Source organism: Hyaena hyaena, unplaced genomic scaffold (genome assembly GCF_003009895.1).
Source record: "Hyaena hyaena isolate Hyena2069 unplaced genomic scaffold, ASM300989v1 scaffold_317, whole genome shotgun sequence".
NCBI classification, from domain to species: domain Eukaryota; kingdom Metazoa; phylum Chordata; class Mammalia; order Carnivora; family Hyaenidae; genus Hyaena; species Hyaena hyaena.
This window is the reverse complement of record NW_024080950.1, coordinates 723051-741260: the sequence shown is the minus strand read 5'-3', so window position 1 is coordinate 741260 and position 18210 is coordinate 723051. Positions and strand designations below refer to the sequence as shown.

At 37.5% G+C, this 18210-nt stretch overlaps 1 protein-coding gene across 1 annotated transcript; it reads left to right on the top strand.

The window, feature by feature from the left end:
- Positions 1–3237: 3237 nt before the first annotated feature.
- On the top strand, positions 3238–17302 carry SPC25 (SPC25 component of NDC80 kinetochore complex). The gene is made up of 7 exons (XM_039248829.1): positions 3238–3412; positions 4710–4862; positions 4962–5027; positions 9476–9622; positions 10057–10161; positions 14722–14820; positions 17062–17302. Exons 2-7 carry the CDS (start codon positions 4724–4726, stop codon positions 17184–17186), a joined length of 681 nt encoding a protein of 226 aa, XP_039104760.1. The 5' UTR covers positions 3238–3412; positions 4710–4723; the 3' UTR covers positions 17187–17302.
- Positions 17303–18210: the final 908 nt, after the last annotated feature.

Sequence of the window (18210 nt, the reverse complement as noted above, 5' to 3'; positions counted from 1 at the left end):
AAAAACCCAGTAAGTAATTCATTGAGCTGGTGATCCAGTCAGCACACCTCTATGAATCTTATTAAGTACTGTATTCACTAATTTGGATCAGTGAAAACCTTAGAAATGAGCATCATTATTCATTCAGCTGAAGGTCTGAGATGCCCGATGGATACAATTTTACTTTAACATAAATATTACTAGACATCAGAAATCCTTGGACAAATATTTCTGAAATGAAAGAAGATATTACAGGAAGCTATATGTCTAAGCCTACTAGTCCGTCGGCTGGAAGCTGACTTACATTGTGACGTGTTAAACATTAATAATAACTCGCCCTGATTTTGTTGGTATGAATTTAGCTTTTAGGATAGAATGCCCAATATCAGATACTCCTGAGAAGGCTATTTAAACGTTTATTTTATCGTTGGTGTTTGAATCCTTTAACGATAATGAAAGCAAAATAGTAATAAAGACCTTTTGGCCTATAATCAAGGGCTTTACCTTCACAAACATGTCATGGTCAGAGATGAAAATAATAATTTCAACTCCATAATACAAGTCATATTTATTTTCCATTCTTTAAAGTGCATATCCTCTGTGTTCTTTCCTATTCTTCTTCCCTCCTCAGCTTTACCAAGAAGGGGGCAAATAGTGAATCGATTTCATTTACTCAGAGGTCCTGACCAGTACAGCTTTCATGCATCTTGCCTATCCTTTAGCAAATTCAATTTGAATAGCTTGTGTCTCTTTTTGGCCCTCAAGGAACATAGCAGGTGACTTTAATAGAGTTCTAGTTACTTCCAGTTTGAAGTTCTGCAAGATAGCAATGAATTGTTCTAGTAGGCCCTCCAAAATATTGTTAGAAAACTAGAAGAGTGGAAAAGAACAGATTTTCTGTGAACAATAAGAATTTATTCTAAGGATCATGAGAGGTTTTTGCCCACTAATCATTGGAGTCAACAAGGGTAACCCATCAAAGTTCACCCTAGTTTAAAAGATACAGTTGTAGCCTTGTGTCAGTCATGAATATCTCAAAGCCTTGCTAATAAACTTTTTTCCATTTTGCTCATGGATCAGCCATGCTCTGCCAGATTCTATTAGGAATGAATCAGAGAATTGTCCAAGCATTATTCCAAGCTGAGGAAGTTATTTATTATCTTGAACTAGTTATGGCCTAAAGAAATTACTGACACTGTTTTCAGACTATTGTTTGGAATTTAGTATCCCTTAAGTGGAAATTAAATTTGTCATGTTTCTTATATTGGCAAATTATAAAATGGTCTTATTATTAATGGTAAATAACCACACCTAACTAATTAATTAATTCAACTTGGATTGGGTGGGAGAGATGTGTTCTATACTTCTTCAGACATACCAGAATGCAAGTTTTTTAAATCAGAATTCAATATGTAGTGTGATTGTCTTGTAATGGGAGCTATAGGCCCCGCCTTAGCTAAAATGAGTATTCAATTGCAAGATCTCTATTTCTTTGCCAACTTAGATTTTGTTCTATTTAAAACCTTATTTGTATGTGTTATAATATGACAATCTCTTGCATAAGAGGGTAGCTAGGGCATAAGATCATAAAAACAAGAAACTATTTTGAGTACTTATGTGATAGAAACCTCTTCTAAGGCATTTGCATTTATTATCTCTTTTCATCTTCACATTGGGTATATGAAAGAAGAAGGTATTATTATTTATTATTACTCTCATTTTACAGATGAGGAAACTGAGGTCCAATAGGCCAAGTAGCTTGCCCAAGGACAACCTTAGTAAATGTTGGAGCCTGGATTTCAAACTCAGGCAGTCTTACTGCAGAGTTGGAGCAGTTAGCCAGTATTGATTAACTAGAGAAGTAAAATGCCTGAACATTAACACTTAGATCTCCCAACAATATCCTCTCAAACTCAGCACTTTAAAATAGTAACTCCTGGTGCTAATGCATAGGGGCACATGGACCCCAATGTTCATAACAGCATTCTCAACAACAGCCAAAACATGGAAAGAGCCTAAGTGTCCATCAACTGAGGAATGGATCAAGAAGATGTGGTTTATCTATACAATGGAGTACTACATGGCAATGAGAAAGAATGAAATCTGGCCATTTGTAGCAACATGGATGGAACTTGAGGGTGTTATGCTGAGCGAAATAAGTCAGGCAGAGAAAGACAGATACCATATATTTGCACGTATAGGTGGATTAGGAGGAGCTTAACGGAGGACCATGGGGGAGAAGAAGGAGAAAAATAATGGGAGAGAGGGAGGGAGGCAAACCATGAGAGACTCTTGAATGCTGAGAACAAATTGAGGGCTGATGAGGGTGGGGGAGAGGGGAAGGGGGGTGATGGGTACAGAGGGCACTTGTGGGGATGAGCACTGGGTGTTATATGGAAACCAACTTGACAATAAACTATTTAGGAAAAGTAGAATAGAATAGAATAGATTGGAATAGAATAGATTGGAATGAAATGAAATAATAAAATAAAATAAAATAAAATAAAATAAAATAAAAAAATAAAATAAGATAAAAAAATAGTAACTCCTGCCCCTGCCTCCCTGCAACACCCCTTCTCCAATACACCCAAACAACCATGAAGACATTTTCTTTTCTACCAACAGCATCACCATTCTTACAAATACCGAGGTTAAAAACCTTGAATCACTTCTGGCTTCCCTGCTTCTTTACACTTTTAAACACAACGCACTGTCAGAGACGATAGGTAACACTAAATTCGCCCATGAAAAATTTTGTGTCATTGAGTTTCGACCGGCGCAAGGACTACCAGTTCTAGGTACTGCGTTTTGTTTCTGTTTCACGTGGTCGAAAACAAAAGCATCAAGAAATTTTGGAAATGTTCATATTAGAAGCCAATACACAGTAATGGTCCAACCACTTCCCAATGAAAAGTTATTAAATAATGAGGCATATTAAAAAAATGGTGTTTTATTAGCTTTTAGCATTTTTAATTAGCTTTAAGCTACAGGGAGCATTAGAGAAGAGGGTATAAACTTAGCAACAGAACGCGATTCAATTTCAATATTTAAATTAGTTGCAGAAACCTTTATTTGAAACGGATGTGTGATTTGTGCAGAGGCGAGTCCTCTGGGAGCTATTAACACTTCACAAAACAGAGCTGAGAGTCCAACGGTCTCTCAGGAAAAAAACTACAAATCCCAGAATGCACTTTCCCCTATTTTTTCCGCGAGAAGCCCGGAGGGCTAGATTAACCAATCCCTTCATGCAGAGCCTAGTTATCAGCCTATCTGAAGGCGAATGGGCTCCGGGGGCGGGAGGAACAAGACGCCCTAAGATTTGAAATAGGAAAGTTGGCGGGTCTGTGGGAGCTGGGTCTGGAGACTGGCTGTTGGCTTGGATCGTTTCAGGTCTCGTGTGGGTTGGCAGCGGGGCTCAGGCCTCCTGGAAAAGGTGAGAGAGGTGGGAGCTGACCAGGGCTCTCCGACCTGTCTGTCGCCGTGGGGGAAAGTGTATTCCTGGGCTAGAAGTGTTTTCGGGAGCGAAGTCAGTGAAATGTACCACTTTGTTGTTTGCACTTCTGGGCTGCGCTGGCGGGGGCAGCAGTGAGGCCGGAGTTCCGGGTTCCGGCGAACGAGATGTCCGTGGCCCTCTTGGAAAGGTTTTAAGTTATTGGGGTGGTATTGGCGTTACAGAAAACTGTCGGGGCCTGGGGTCTTCCCGGACGTTCTTACGTAAGACACTAAGGCCCAGAGAGTTCAGGGTGCCTTGTACCTTTCTTGGGCTAAACCTCCTAAATTCCCACTCCAGTCGCCTTTTTAGTGCTACTTCTTCTTCTGATCTGGGTGAGAGGGAGAGGCAGGTTAGATATGTCTCATAGGGTCTTATCCTATGTGAGGGTGCCGGCCCTCCGTCCATTTGGGGCCTGGCTGGCAGTCCCAGCTGGAATGAAAATGGTCAGAATCGGGAACGCCTTAAAAGTTAGGAATTTTACTTGTGACGTAACGGAGGCAGAGTTACTTTCCAGGGTCACAGAGCTGTAGGAGTGTCTTGTGCAATTATAGTACTAACAATTCCCTAGGAGGTAAGTTGTCTTTCCTGGAATCTTCCATTTTAACTGTAGTTAAGTCCAGATGGCTTGATCTGCCCTGGAATATCTAGAGTTAAAAGTAAGCTGTTGCGTCGCCTGGGTGCCTCAGTCAGGTTAAGTATCCTACTTAGGCTCGGGTCATGATCCTGAAGTTGAGCCCCATATGGGCTCCGCACTGACAGCTCGAAGCCTGGAGCCTGCTTGGGATTTTGTGTCTCCTCTCTGCCCCTCCCCTGCTTGTACTCTCTCTCTCTCAAGAATAAGTAAATTTTTTTTTTCAAAAAATTTTTTAAAAAATTTTTATTTATTTCTAGGAGAGAGAGACAGCGTGAGCAGGGGAGGGTCAGAGAGAGAGGGAGTCACAGACTGAAACAGGCTCCAGGCTCTGAGCTGGCAGTCAGCACAGAGCCCGACGCGGGGCTCGAACCCACGAACCGCGAGATCATGACCTAAGCGAAAGTCGGACGCTTAACCGACTAAGCCACCCAGGCGCCCCAAGAATAAGTAAATATTTAAAAAATAAAATATCCTTTTTAAAAAAAGCTGCTAACTATTTGCTAGCAAAGATCAAACTGCCAAAATGTGCTTGATTGGAATATGAGCTTGATTTTACTTCAATACCTCATTAAAAATACAATCAACGTTTTATTTGTTTTGTAGCATATTCTTACAAAATGATAGATGACGAACTGGCACTATTTGATAAAAGCATAAATGAATTTTGGAATAAATTCAGAAGCACTGTCAGTGACACAACCTGTCAAATGATGGGACTAAGAGATTCCTACAAAGACTCCATCAAAGCGCTGACAGGTAACTCGAGTTAACTTGTAACATGCTGTTTTTTGTTCTTGTTTGCTTTTTTATGTTATTTCAGCTGAATTGAAACTTCAATTCCGATTTCTCTTTCAGAAAAGCTGTCTGTGAAATTAAAGGAAGAGGAACGAATGGTTGAGATGTTTCTGGAATATCAAAATCGTAGGTGACAAACTATAGATCACAGCCTTTCTTAGATTAAACATCTTTATGCAATTCCTCACCCAAGTAAAACAATATATTATGGGGCACCTAGGTGGATCACTTAACTGACTCAATCTCAGCTCTGGTCTTGATCTCGGGGACATGAATTCAGGCCCCATGTTGGGCTCTGCACTGGGAATGAAGCCTACTTAGAAAAAGAAAGAAGAGGGGCACCTGGGTGGCTCAGTCGGTTAAATGTCCGACTTTGGCTCAGGCCATGATCTCATAGTTCGTGAGTTCAAGCCCTGCATCAGGCTCTTTGCTGACAGCTCCGAGCTTGGAGCCTGCTTTGAATTTCGTGTCTCCTTCTCTCTCTGCCCCTATCCAGCTCACATTCTCTCTCTCTCTCTCTCAAAAATAATAAACATTAAAAAAAATTAAAAAGAAAATAGGGAAAAAACCCCAGTGTATTGTGTGTGTGTATATATGCACATACATATATAAAAATAATAAACATTTATGTACCTACAACCCAGCTTAAGAAATAGAACATCTTATATAATACTTTTCTCTGATCCCACCTTCCAGAACTAACCTATTAATATTTAGTATTGTGTTTTTGAATGTTATATAAATGGCATCATTTTGCGTGTATTCTGCCCTTTTTAAATTCATCATTGTGCTTATGATCATCAATGCTGATGTGTACATGACATTTATTTGAAAAACAAGTTTGTTTTCCCATGGGAAATCATAGACTGGAGTTTAAACAGCAGGAGTTCTTCAGTTCTTTCCTTTACGGGAAGCAATCGAGATAAACCATGTGTTGGAGAAGGAGCCACTGTTCCTCTCAGGAGAGGACACTGATCTAGATACATTTGGGGAGTAAGGAAGGTTGAGGGAACTCATTCCCTCACCACGTATTTGTTGAGCAGCTACTCTGCATCTTCTAGGAAGATACTGCAGAGAACAAATTGGCCAAAAATTCTGGCCTGCCTAGAGCATCTGTTGCTTCTGTATTCTTATAAGGAGGAGGATCATCTGTTCAAAGTGAAAAGCGTTTACTGACCAGGCTCTTATATCCTAAAATCCTAGGGACACCTGGGAGGCTCAGTCAGTTAAGCATCTGACTCAGTTTCAGTTCGGGTCATCACCCCAGGGTAGTGGGATGGAGCCCCCTTGGTCAGGCTCCAGGGTAGACCTGGAACCTGATTAAGATGCTTTCTTTCCATCTCCCTTTGCCCCTGTCCTCTCGCACTCACTCTCAAAACAACACAACACAACACAACACAACACAACACAACACAAAAATATCCCTGAAATCTTTACAAGACAGAAGTTATCCCCTTTTTCAGATGAAGAAATGGAAGTTCACTGAGGTTAAGAAACTTGGCTAAGGTCATACATTTGATAGATACAAGACCTAGGAGTACAGCCAAATGTCTGCTCTTTCTAGTGTACCATAAAACAAGGTTTTATGGAAGTGAAAACTCAAGGGAGGATTTGTGTGGTGAGTATGGTGAAAGTTTGAAGTACCTGCCCTAGAGAATAGAAGAAACAGCTGATATGTACACATAATAGTTACACTGTATCAAGGGCCCTTACATTTGGCACAAATCCATATAGTTCTTTAAATGTTACAATAAAAACGCTGACATATATGGTATTTATATATCACTTAATACTTTAGAAGTTTCCATATTATTATTGGATACTGTGACCCTGGGCGTTAAAGAAATGGGGTGGCCATTACTAACCTCCTTTTATAGAGAGCCCCCAAAGTTCTAATTTGACCAAGGTCCTTGGATAACAACTGAAGAGCCAGACAGATGGAACTGAGACTTTTGGACTTTTAATATGCACCTCTTTTGCCATACATGCCTCCTTAATTTTTATTTTAAGTGCATTTTTCCATAGCAGCTACTCTGGAAAATTGTATGGAGGTTCCTCAGAAAATTAAAACTACCGTATGATCCAGTAATTCTACTTCTGGGTGTTTATCAGAGGAAACCAAAAACACTAACTCAAAAGGTATCTGCACACCCATGTCTGTTGAGAGAGAGAGAGTGGGAGAGGAGCAGAGGAAGAGAGACCCTTAAGCAGGCTCCACAGTCAGCGCAGAGCCTGATGTGGGGCTTGATCCTGGGCTCAGTCCCACAATCCTGGGATCATGATCTGAGCCACAATTAAGAGTTGGATGCTCATCTAACTGAGCCATCCAGGTGCCCCTGAGAATATATTCTACCTTATTGATATACCATATTTATTTAATAATTTACTCATTAGCCATCTAGTATGTTTTCAGTTTTTCATCATTATAAATAATACTGAAAACAATCTTTTGTATATGAATACTTGCACACATCTTATTTTCTTAGGTTACCTTGTAAAAACAAAATAACTGGATTAAAGGACATGTATATCCTTAAAACTTGTATTTTTGAATGTCAAAAATATTCCACAAGGACTCTAGTATTTTCCATTCTTCTCAACACTAGCTGTCATTTTTGTAAACATTGTTGTAATAAACGAAAGTTGGTATGTTACTGCTTTATTTGCATTTCTGTGATTACTTCTCAGGTTAAATTGTCTTTCATATTTATTAGCCATCTGCATTCTACATTTTCTTTGTTTATTCCTTTGTTTTTGTCTTAGGACTTTATATTTGTGTCTTCTTTAGATTAAGAACTGTTCAGGGAGGATGTTTAATGGCCTCTAGCATGACCTTTAAAGTCAAGTCCTGAGTTTGAATCCAGGTCTTATTTTTTGCGTCCTAGCACATAAAGCTTTTGGGCAAGTTACTCAACTGCTGAGCCTTTTCCTTTTTTAAATTAGAACTACATATGTATTATGATGAAATTTAAGTAAATTTATGGAAATATAAGGTGTTAAACAAAGTTCCTGGTGTATACTTGGCTTTTATGTTTATTTGAATCAAATATGAGGTTTTTTGCCCACTTATTAACTATTATGTAGCTGGTATATATATGTGTGTGTGTATATATATATATGTGTGTGTATATATATATGTGTGTATATATATATATGTGTGTATATATATATGTGTGTATATATATATGTGTGTGTATATATATGTGTATATATATATGTGTATATATATATGTGTATATATATATGTGTATATGACTTTCTCTTTGGTTTCTTTTTGCCTTTGAATAAAAAGATCTTTCTGCATAGGGCTAATTTTATATTCAGATACTGCCTTTTAGGTTTTGCAAGATTTCATTTTATATTTAAATATTTAATATATATGGAATTTATTTTGGATTTCAGCACAGTTTGGGGAACCATCTACCACTTGATTTATTATATTTCATTTTTCATATTAATTTCCTAAATATACCAGTGTTTGGAAATGCTTTTTTGTTTAACTGAGCTGTATGTCATTTCTTCAGCTAGTAACCCCGTTTTTGTATTAAAAGTGTCACAATCACACATGTTAAATCTGATAGGACAAGTACCTTTCCTTGTTATTTTTCTTACCACATTTCCTTAACTATGCTCACCTGTGTACTCATCAGATATATTTTATAATTACTTTTGTTAGATCCTCCCTTTGTCTTCCCTCCAGAGTCCATTGGGACTGCATTAAATATAGAAATGAATTTGGGAAGTACTGACATTTTTGTAATATTTAGAAGCATAAACTGTCTCTCCATATATGTAGGTTATTTGTCTTAGACAAGTTTTACAATTTTTTTTTTCACGCAGGGCCTATATATTCCTGGATGTTTTGTTATTAATGTAAATGAGGTTTTACCCTTCCTACCTCTCTGTCTCTTTCCCTCTCTTCCTTCCCTTCTTTCTGTCTTTATGGTATTTTCCAGAATCATTTATACTGCATTATAATGATTTGTTTCTTTAAAGTACTGTGCAAAAACATTGTCCACATTTTGGTTGTCTTTGATGGTGGGCTTTATTTATGTACTTATTTGAAGGGCAGAGCTGCAAGCGTCGTGACCTGATTTTCTTTTTGTGGTTTAATTTGGTATTCTCATTTTAAAAAGTATTTTTATCTCCTCATTTTTATTTTCAAAGGTAAATAGGAAAGAATAGGATTTTTTTTCTTTTCTTTATAATTTTTGAACCATTAGAAAGCACTTATCAATTAAAGCTTTCTTGCGGCAACTGGGTGGCTCAGTCGGTTAAGCATCCAACTTCGGCTCAAGTTATGATCTCACAGTTCCTGAGTTCGAGCCCTGCATCAGGCTCTGTGCTGACAGCTCAGAGCCTGGAGCCTGCTTCAGATTCTGTGTTTCCCTTTCTCTCTGCTCCTCCCCCACTCACTCTCTGTCTCTCTCAAAAATAAATAAATGCATAAGTAAATAAAACATTATTAATCCTAATGAAAGTCAATGTTTTAGTCTTTTCTTATCAGCAATAGATATTGGAGAGCAAAGTGTATATATATATATATCCTAGCTAATACTTTGTGCTTCTTACAGAGATCTCTAGGCGTAATAAGCTAATTCAAGAAAAAAAAGACCATTTGTTAAAGTTGATTGCTGAAATAAAAGACAAAAATGAGAAACTAGAAGTATTGACTGCAAATATTCAGGAGCTTAAGGAAGAATATGCGAAGAAGAAGGAAAGTAAGTTTCCAGTTGTATGCATATTTAAAACATTAATCTAAATTTCAAAGTGGTGATAGTTCACAATTATCTTTCTCTTGCCTTCTCTCCTGTTCATTGCTAAAAGTGGATAACATACCTTAGGGGCATAGCCAGCCATTCATTTCTGCGAGAAAACTGTCTGAAGTTAAATAAGTGGGTTTTATTTTCTTTTGTTTTACTTAAGGGTCCTTTTGATTTTTAATGTAACCTGAGTCATCATGCAATTGATATGGGAGCTTAACTCAACAAAGTGGGAGACAATTTCATTGGAGAAACCATAGTATAATTTACGCACCAAAGTTCTTGATCACACATTCTTTGCCCGGAACTATTAAGCACACTCTTTATGCTGCGAAGCATCTGTCTAAAAATCTCTTATATTCAAATATGTGTATTCTTTTTTTTAATCATAGCTATTTCTGCGGCTAACAAAGCTAATGAAGAGAGACTGAAAAGGCTACAGAAATCCGCAGACTTGTATAAAGATCGACTTGGACTAGAAATTCGAAAAATTTATGGTGAGTATATTAATGTAAGTAAAACATACGAGATTAGAAAGGCTTGTCTTAAGTAGAGGAGAATTTTAAAAATATTTTCAAATAAAATAATGACCACATTATTAACTTTTTAGAAAATAGGGAAGAATCTAAAATTTTTATCACCATAACGTAATTACTAATGCCTTGGTTATTTATTATCCAGTATTTTAATAAACGTATGTTTGGCATGATTGCCAACATGAAAGTAATTTTTGTTCCTTGTTCTTACTGGTATTGTATGATCGGCATTTTTCCAGTTGCTGTAGTCTTCCCATGGTAATTCTAAAATAGCGATGTAATAATTCATTCCATTAATGTATCTTAATTTATCCAATCTTTTATCTACCTAGTACAGGTATTGTTTCTAACTTAACATTCAGAGTCTGCCTATGTTTCAGTTTCGGAAGTACTACAGTAAATATAGACTTCTCCATTTCTTTTATATAATTCCCGGGGAATTCCCAGGGAGGCATTACTGGGTTAAAGCATGTAAATATTTCAATGACTGTAATGTGTGGTGTATGTGCCAGTTTACAGCACTACTCACTGTGTTAGCAGTCCCCAAGATCACCGTCAGGATCGGTGATTCGCTAGGAAGACTTACAAGATTCAGCATAGGGTCAATCATATTGACAGCTCAGATTTATGGCAGAGTCTACAATAAATTCCAAGACCGCCCCAAAAAGGCACTGGGGCAAAGTCTCAAAGAAACACTTTTTTCAGGCGTAAACTTTTAAGAGCCCTAACCCAGCATAGTCACACCGGACATCTCAGTTCCTTTTGCATCGAATGTGACAATACACGGGAAGGGTTGTCTACCAGGCAAGCTCATCAGAGACTCTTGAAGCTTGTGCTGGTTTTGCCTGGACTTCACCCCATGTGTTCTTCCCTTGGCTGATTTTGCCATAGTCTTTCACTGTGATGAATTATAGCCCTGAGTAAGACCCTCTAGTGAGTCTTACAAGTTCTCTTAGTGAATCTTCAAACCTAGGGTGGTTTGGGGGACTCCCAATGCACCAGCCAAGGACCAGCTTGCAAGGAGGCCTTTCTAAGATTCTAAGGATAGCATCGTGAATTCTTTTGTGCATACCTCTCTACGATGTAAAGCGTACCCACTTCATTATATTCTTGCCAGAATTGTATTTTGTTTGTTTGTTGTTGCTGTTTTGGCAGCAAACTAGATATAATTGGCACATTTTTTAAAGTGCATTTCTTTGATGATTAATGAACAGGTAAACTTTCATCCTGAATATATATTATATTTCCTAGATTGTTTGGTTTCTTCATTGATATATCTGTTAGTCTTGTTTGTGGGCCCCCCATCTGTTGGAGTAAGCTTTTAATAAAAAATATTAACCTTTTTTTAATGCTTATTTATTTTTGAAAGAGAAAAAAAGCATGAGTGGGGGAGGAGCACAGAGAGGGAGTCAGAGGATCTGAAGCAGGCTCTGCACTGATAGCGGAGAGCCTGATGCAGGGCTTGAACTCACGAACCGTGAGATCATGACCTGAACCGAAGTCAGACACTTAACCGACTGAGCTATTCAGGCACCCCCCCAAAATATTAACCTTTTGATTAGAGGGAAATAACAAGGTCCAGCTATGAATTTTTGATCTGTTGGACTTGCTGTCATCCTGGGATGTTTTGGGTCAGAAAGCTTTAAAATTATTTTTAGATTTAAAATTAGAACTTTCTCAGGGCGCCTGGATGGCTCAGTCAGTTAAACATCGACTCTTGGTTTCATCTCAGGTGATGATTTCACAGTTCATGGGTTCCAGCCCCGTGTTGAGGTCCATGCTGACAGTGTGGAGCCTGATTGGGATTCTCTTTTTCCCTCTCTGCCCCTCCCTGGCTCATTCTCTATCCCTCTCTCTCTCAAAATAAATAAAGAAACATTTACAAAAGAATTAGAACTTTCTCATAGCCCTCAAAGTCAAGAAATTTTGTTTTTAAAGAAGAGACATTATCTTATGATGTCTTTTTTCCTTGGCATACGTCCCTTCCATTACCATTAACACTTTTATTTTCTTTTCAAGTTTTTATTTAAATTCTAGTTAGTTAACATACTGTGCAATACTGCTTTCAGGAGTAGAACCCAGGGATTCATCACTTATGTATAACACCCAGTGCTTATCACATCAAGTGCTCTCCTTAACACCCATCACCCATCTAGCCCATCCCCCAACCACCTCCTCTCCAGCAACCTTCAGTTTGTTCTTTAGGTGAAGAGTCTCTTACGGTGTATTTCCCTCTCTTTATTCCCCCTCTTCCCATATATTCATCTATTTTGTCTCTTAAGATTCAGATATGAATGAAAGCATATGGTATTTGTCTTTCTCTGATTTATTGCATTTAGTATAATACACTTTAACTCCATCCATGTCATTGCAAATGGCCAAATTTCATTCTTTTTGATGGCTGAGTAATATTCCTGTGTGCGTGCACGCGCGCACCATTCAAAAGACAATGGACGTTTGGGTTCTTTCCATAATTCGGCTATTGTTGATAATGTTGCTAAAAGTATTGGGGTGAATGTGTCCCTTCGAATCAATATTTTTGTATCCTTTGGATAAAAACCTAGTAGTGCAGTTTTTTTATCCTACTCTATGCAGGATCATAGAGCAGTTCTATTTTTAACTTTTTAAGAAACTGTTCTCCACAGTGGCTGCATCAGTTTGCATTCCCACCAACAGTGCAAGAGGGTTCCCCTTTCTCCACATCTTTGCCAACAACTATTAACACTTTTAAAAATCTGGTGTACTGACATAATTATTTCATTTTGAATAAAAATTCAAGACAAATGTTTTTCAAAGTTTCTGAACATTCCTTTTTTATAGTTAAAAGCAGTTTTTAAATGAGATTTCCTAATTTTTAATTCTGTAGAGAAAAACTAAAATGCATGTGAGTTTCTACTTCATGGCTGCCATTTTTTAATAAATTTTTTTTAATGTTTATTGAGAGAGTGTGGGGAGGAGTGGGGGAGGAGAAGAGAGAGAAGGAGACGCAGAATCAGAAGCAGGCTCCAGGCTCTGCTGACGCTCAGAGGCTCAGATGCATGAGCTGTGAGATTGTGACCTGAGCTGAAGTCAGATGCTTAACCAACTGAGCCACCCAGGTACCCCTATGGCTGCCGTTTTTAATTTCTACTGGGCATTTACTCCTTTGGGAACATTAGAGGTCTTTTGGAAAATAGGCACGAAGTCCAGATAACTATGTAGAAAAAGCCAAACCTGTTCAATAGTATTTTTTATTGTGGTAAACCTACATGACATAGAATTTGCCATTTTAACTCTTTTTTATTGCACAGTTCTGTGACATGACACTCACAATGCTATGCAACCATCACCACTATTTCCAGAATTCTTTATCACCATAAATAGAAACTCTTTTATTAAACAATAGCTTATTTCTCTGACCCTAGCCCCTGATAACTTCGAATCCACTTTCTATGTTTATAAATTTACCTATTCTAAGGATTTCATGTGGGTGGAATCATACAGTATTTGTCCTTTTGCATCTGGATTATTTTACTTAGCATAATGTTTTCAAGGTTCATTCATGTTGTAGCATGTATCATAAGTTCTTTCCTTTTTATGACCAAATAATATTTTCTTGTATGTATATGCCATATTTTGCTTATCTCTCAGTGAACACACAGTACCACCTTTTGGCTGTTGTGAGTAGTGCTGCTATAAACATTGGCATAGTTATCTGAGTCCTGATTCTCAATTCTTTTTTTTTCCCAGTGTGTACCGAGGAGTTACTGGGTCATTGTAATTCTATATTTAAACTTTTTGAGGAATTGCCAAGCTGTTTTCCACAGCCGCAGCACCATTTCACATTCCTGCAAGCAATGTTTTGATTTCTCCATGTCTTCGTGCACAGTGTTGTTTTGTTTTGTTACAGTGTCCTGGTAGATGTGAAATAATATCTCACTGTAGTTTAGGGTTGCATTTCCCCAGTGATTAGTGGTGTTGAGCATCTTTCCATGTGCTTATTATTGGCCATTTGTATCTACTCTTTGGAGAAATACCTATTCAAGTCTTTAGTCCATTTTTTAATTGGATTGCTTTTCTTATAGTTGTTTAGTTGTAGGAGTTTTAAAAAATATATTGTATATGTTAAATCCATATCTGATATATGATTTGCAAATATTTTCTCTCATTCTATGTGGGTTATCTTTTCACTGCCTTGATAATGTCCTTTGAAGGACAACAGTTTTTAATTTTGATGAAGTCCAATTTAGTAATTCTTTTCTTTTGTTACTTGTGTTTTTTTGTATCATGTTTAAATTATAATTCATTTAAAACTAATTTGTAGCTTGTACATTTGGAGGCTTGGTTAAATTGTGTGTGTGTGTGTGTGTGTGTGTGTGTGTGTGTATGTATGTTTAGCAGTCTAGATACTGTGTGTGTGTGTGTGTATGTATGTTTAGCAGTCTAGATACTGATTAAGGACAGAGCTGAGAAAGCTCATCTCCATTGAAAGCCCTGGCACAATAAAATATTCTCATACCAAGTAATTTAATCTTTTTTCAGGTGATAAGTTGCAGTTTATATTCACTAATATTGACCCTAAGCATCCTGAAAACCCGTTTATGTTTTCCCTCCACCTAAATGAAGCAAGGGAATATGAGGGTATGTATTCCTCTCTCTTTACTGGAATTTAAGATTGGCATCCAAAATGTTATCTGAATCAGCATACAGAGTAATATGAAGGAGGGGGTGCCTGGGTGGCTCAGTCGGTTAAGTGTCCAACTCTTGATTTCAGCTCAGGTCCTGATCTCACAGTTTCGTGAGTTTAAGCCTCTCATTGGGCCCTGTGCTGACCCTAAGGAGCCTGCTTGGGATTCCCTCTCTCTCTCTCTCTCTCTGTCTCTGCCCCTCCCCTCCTTCGTCTTTCTCAAAATAAATAAATAAACTTAAAAAAAGTAATATGGAGGAAAGTAATATTCCCACAGGTGTTCCTTTCTTTGCCACTCTTGGTTCACAGGATAGGGTCTTCTAAAGGCTGTGAATGTAATTTTGATTTATAGTTCTTATCTAGGGGCCTTAATATGTAACTTCTCTTCAGGGTGGCACAGTGCCACAGGGGTAGAAAAGACTAAAAGACCACAGATCACTGCATTTCATATGCAAGTATGAATTATCCCTTTAGAGAACATTAGGTTATAAAGGATATGACTATATAAATGTGAATATTATAATGTATTTGAATAGGTGATTTTAAAAGCAAATGCTAAGTCATCAGAATGTGGTAATTTATTTTCCCAAAAATCAATTTAAGAAATACTATCCTCTCCTGAAAAATCGCACACATTGGTAATTTAGCTCACTTACTGATTCTCCAGCAGGCCATAAAGGCATCGATTTATGGAGCATATGTGTGATTGGTAATAGTTGGAACTAGAAGAGAATGGAAATATATTTATCTCTCTTTTATTCTTCTTATGCCCCTTTAAAGTAATTTTTAATTTATTGGAATTCAGAAAAATGGTTCTCAGCTCATTAGACCTGTGTTCTCATCTTAAAAGCACTTATAGACACATGCTCAGGAGGACTGCTGAGTTGGCTTCCTAATGTGCCCTGGTGACTGCATTCTCATTCACATGGAATTTTTATTTTAGGAAAATTTATATTTTAGGAATCTAATTCATGTACAAATTCTCTCTCTCTCTCTGTAAATATCTTCTAATGAGTGCTAAATTTTCCAAAGCAAACCCCAAAAGCCACATGCCTAGTGTTTTCCAACTTGCATATCCTCTCTTGCTACATGGGGTCACAGAGTTTGATAGTGTGTTAAAATAGAATCTACAGTGTGATTTTGCACCAAGTGCTTAAATTTGTTCTTTCTCTGCTGTGGTCCTGGTTCTTGTCCTTGTTTCCTAAGCAGTCTCTACCAAAGAACCGGAAATCTGATGTGGTTGACTTTCTTCCCCTTGGACAAGGGACCAAATTGTTGGGAGAGAAAGCTGAATCATGCTTTTCCTTTGACCACCCTCACTGGAAACTTGTTCCTGATGCGTACCATTTTGTACAGCTACATGTTGACAGGTGCACTGTTACTTGTGACTCTGTCTCACTTGATTAGTAGGTCCTAAATACCACTTTTAGAATAGCAACCACAGGGGCGCCTGGGTGGCTTAGTCGGTTAAGCGTCCGACTTTCGCTTAGGTCATGATCTCACAGTTTGTGGGTTCGAGCCCCGCGTCGGGCTCTGTGCTGACTGCCAGCTCAGAGCCTGGAGCCTGTTTCAGTCTGTGACTCTCTCTCTCTCTGGCCCTCCCCTGCTCACGTTGTCTCTCTCTCTCTCTCTCCTAGAAATAAATAAAACATTAAAAAAAAAAAGGAATAGGAACCACATTTTCTACGAAAGCTTGTGAAAGCTTAGATTTTTTCCCATAATTGTAAAGTTTTAAAAGTGGGCATTGAAAGCTATTCTTTTTTTGATCCAGTGGCCAGGAGCTAGGATTCAAGCCAGAGGGTTACAGAGAAACCTGACTAACAGTTAAAAAGCAAAACAAAACACCCCCCACACACACACACACCCCTATTAAAACAATTTAGTTAATGTAAAGAAAGATGATGGGAAATGGTATTCTGTTCTTCATCATTGAGTTCTTCAATCCGTCGACTACCATCTGTTTAAATTTAAAGTACGATTGTAGTACTTAAGATTTTAATATTTAGAGATTAGACAAAGAAAAAGTCCAAAAGATAGTTAGGATATGAAAATCAAATGTATCTGTTATTCTTTGCTAAGCATTTCAGTAAAATGGAATTGAAATGGTTTGACTCAGATGAAAGCATCTAAATTAGCAACATTTCTCTTCCATAAAAATCTCATTCAAATTATCTTCCTTTTTTTTTTCCTTCTAGTGTCAGATAGTGCTCCTCATCTTGAGTGCCTAGCAGAATTTCAAGAGAATGTAAGGAAGACCAACAATTTCTCGGCTTTTCTTGCCAATGTCCGGAAAGCTTTTACTGCTATGGTTTATAATTAATGACTGAATAGTATATAAAAACTGTTAATTTTTTTTCCTTATTGTGTATCTCTTTTAAAAGAATTCTCATTATCCACTGTTTGCCTGTAATTCTTTTGTATTTTTGTAACATTTCTGTGTGGTTTATTTCTTTAAATTATTTTAATTAAAATCTTAAGAAATAAAATTTATAGAGTAAATGTGTTCTTTTTAAAATGAAAGATAGTATACTGTGATACGTGTGTGTGTGCATATATATATGTATATATATATATTTTTCTTTTTTTAATGGCAGGCATGAGTAGTTTATGGTTAGCCTGGGAATGGGAATTTGTAATCTGCACTGTGTCTCAGTGGTTTACAAGCTTTTTAAGGCCATGGAGTAGTAATATTTAAAAATTAGGAATGTGGGCCCAACGTAAGGTTAGCAATTTTTGAAACGTACTTGGCAAAACAAATACATCTAAATATTACTGTCTATGATCATTCTAATATAAAGGAAAGAATATTTTTTTCTTGTACCAAAAGGATTCTGTAGCTAAAATAAAGGACAAACCTTCACATCAGAAGAAGGTTGGCAGGATTCTACTGATATATTCAAAAAAGGATACATTTTTGAAAACCGAAATGTGGAACATTTACAACCAATTTCGGTTTTGTAACATTTATACTGTTTGTTGTCTAAGTTTGCCATCTTGGAAGCTGCTTCAACACAGACCACAGTTCAAATGTCAACTTGTTCGAGGAGTCTTTTTGTCAGCATCCTTTCTTTAAGAATCTGGTTGTGTTTAAGTAAGCTTTCTATAACGGAAGCCACATGGTACTGTCTCAGGGTATCTTGTGCACACCTAAAAGTCATGAAACAATGGCCTCCATGCCTTTAGTTCCTACAGCTACTCCCTGAAGTCTGGAAGAATTTTCCATCCAGTTAACTAGTAGGAAGTAGGAAGAAAGTTTCAGAGCACTTCCCCTCAGTTGCCTCTTATACCTAGGACTTGGCTCAGAGCCCTGCTTACCATCATATAGCAGTAGAATTTATTTGACA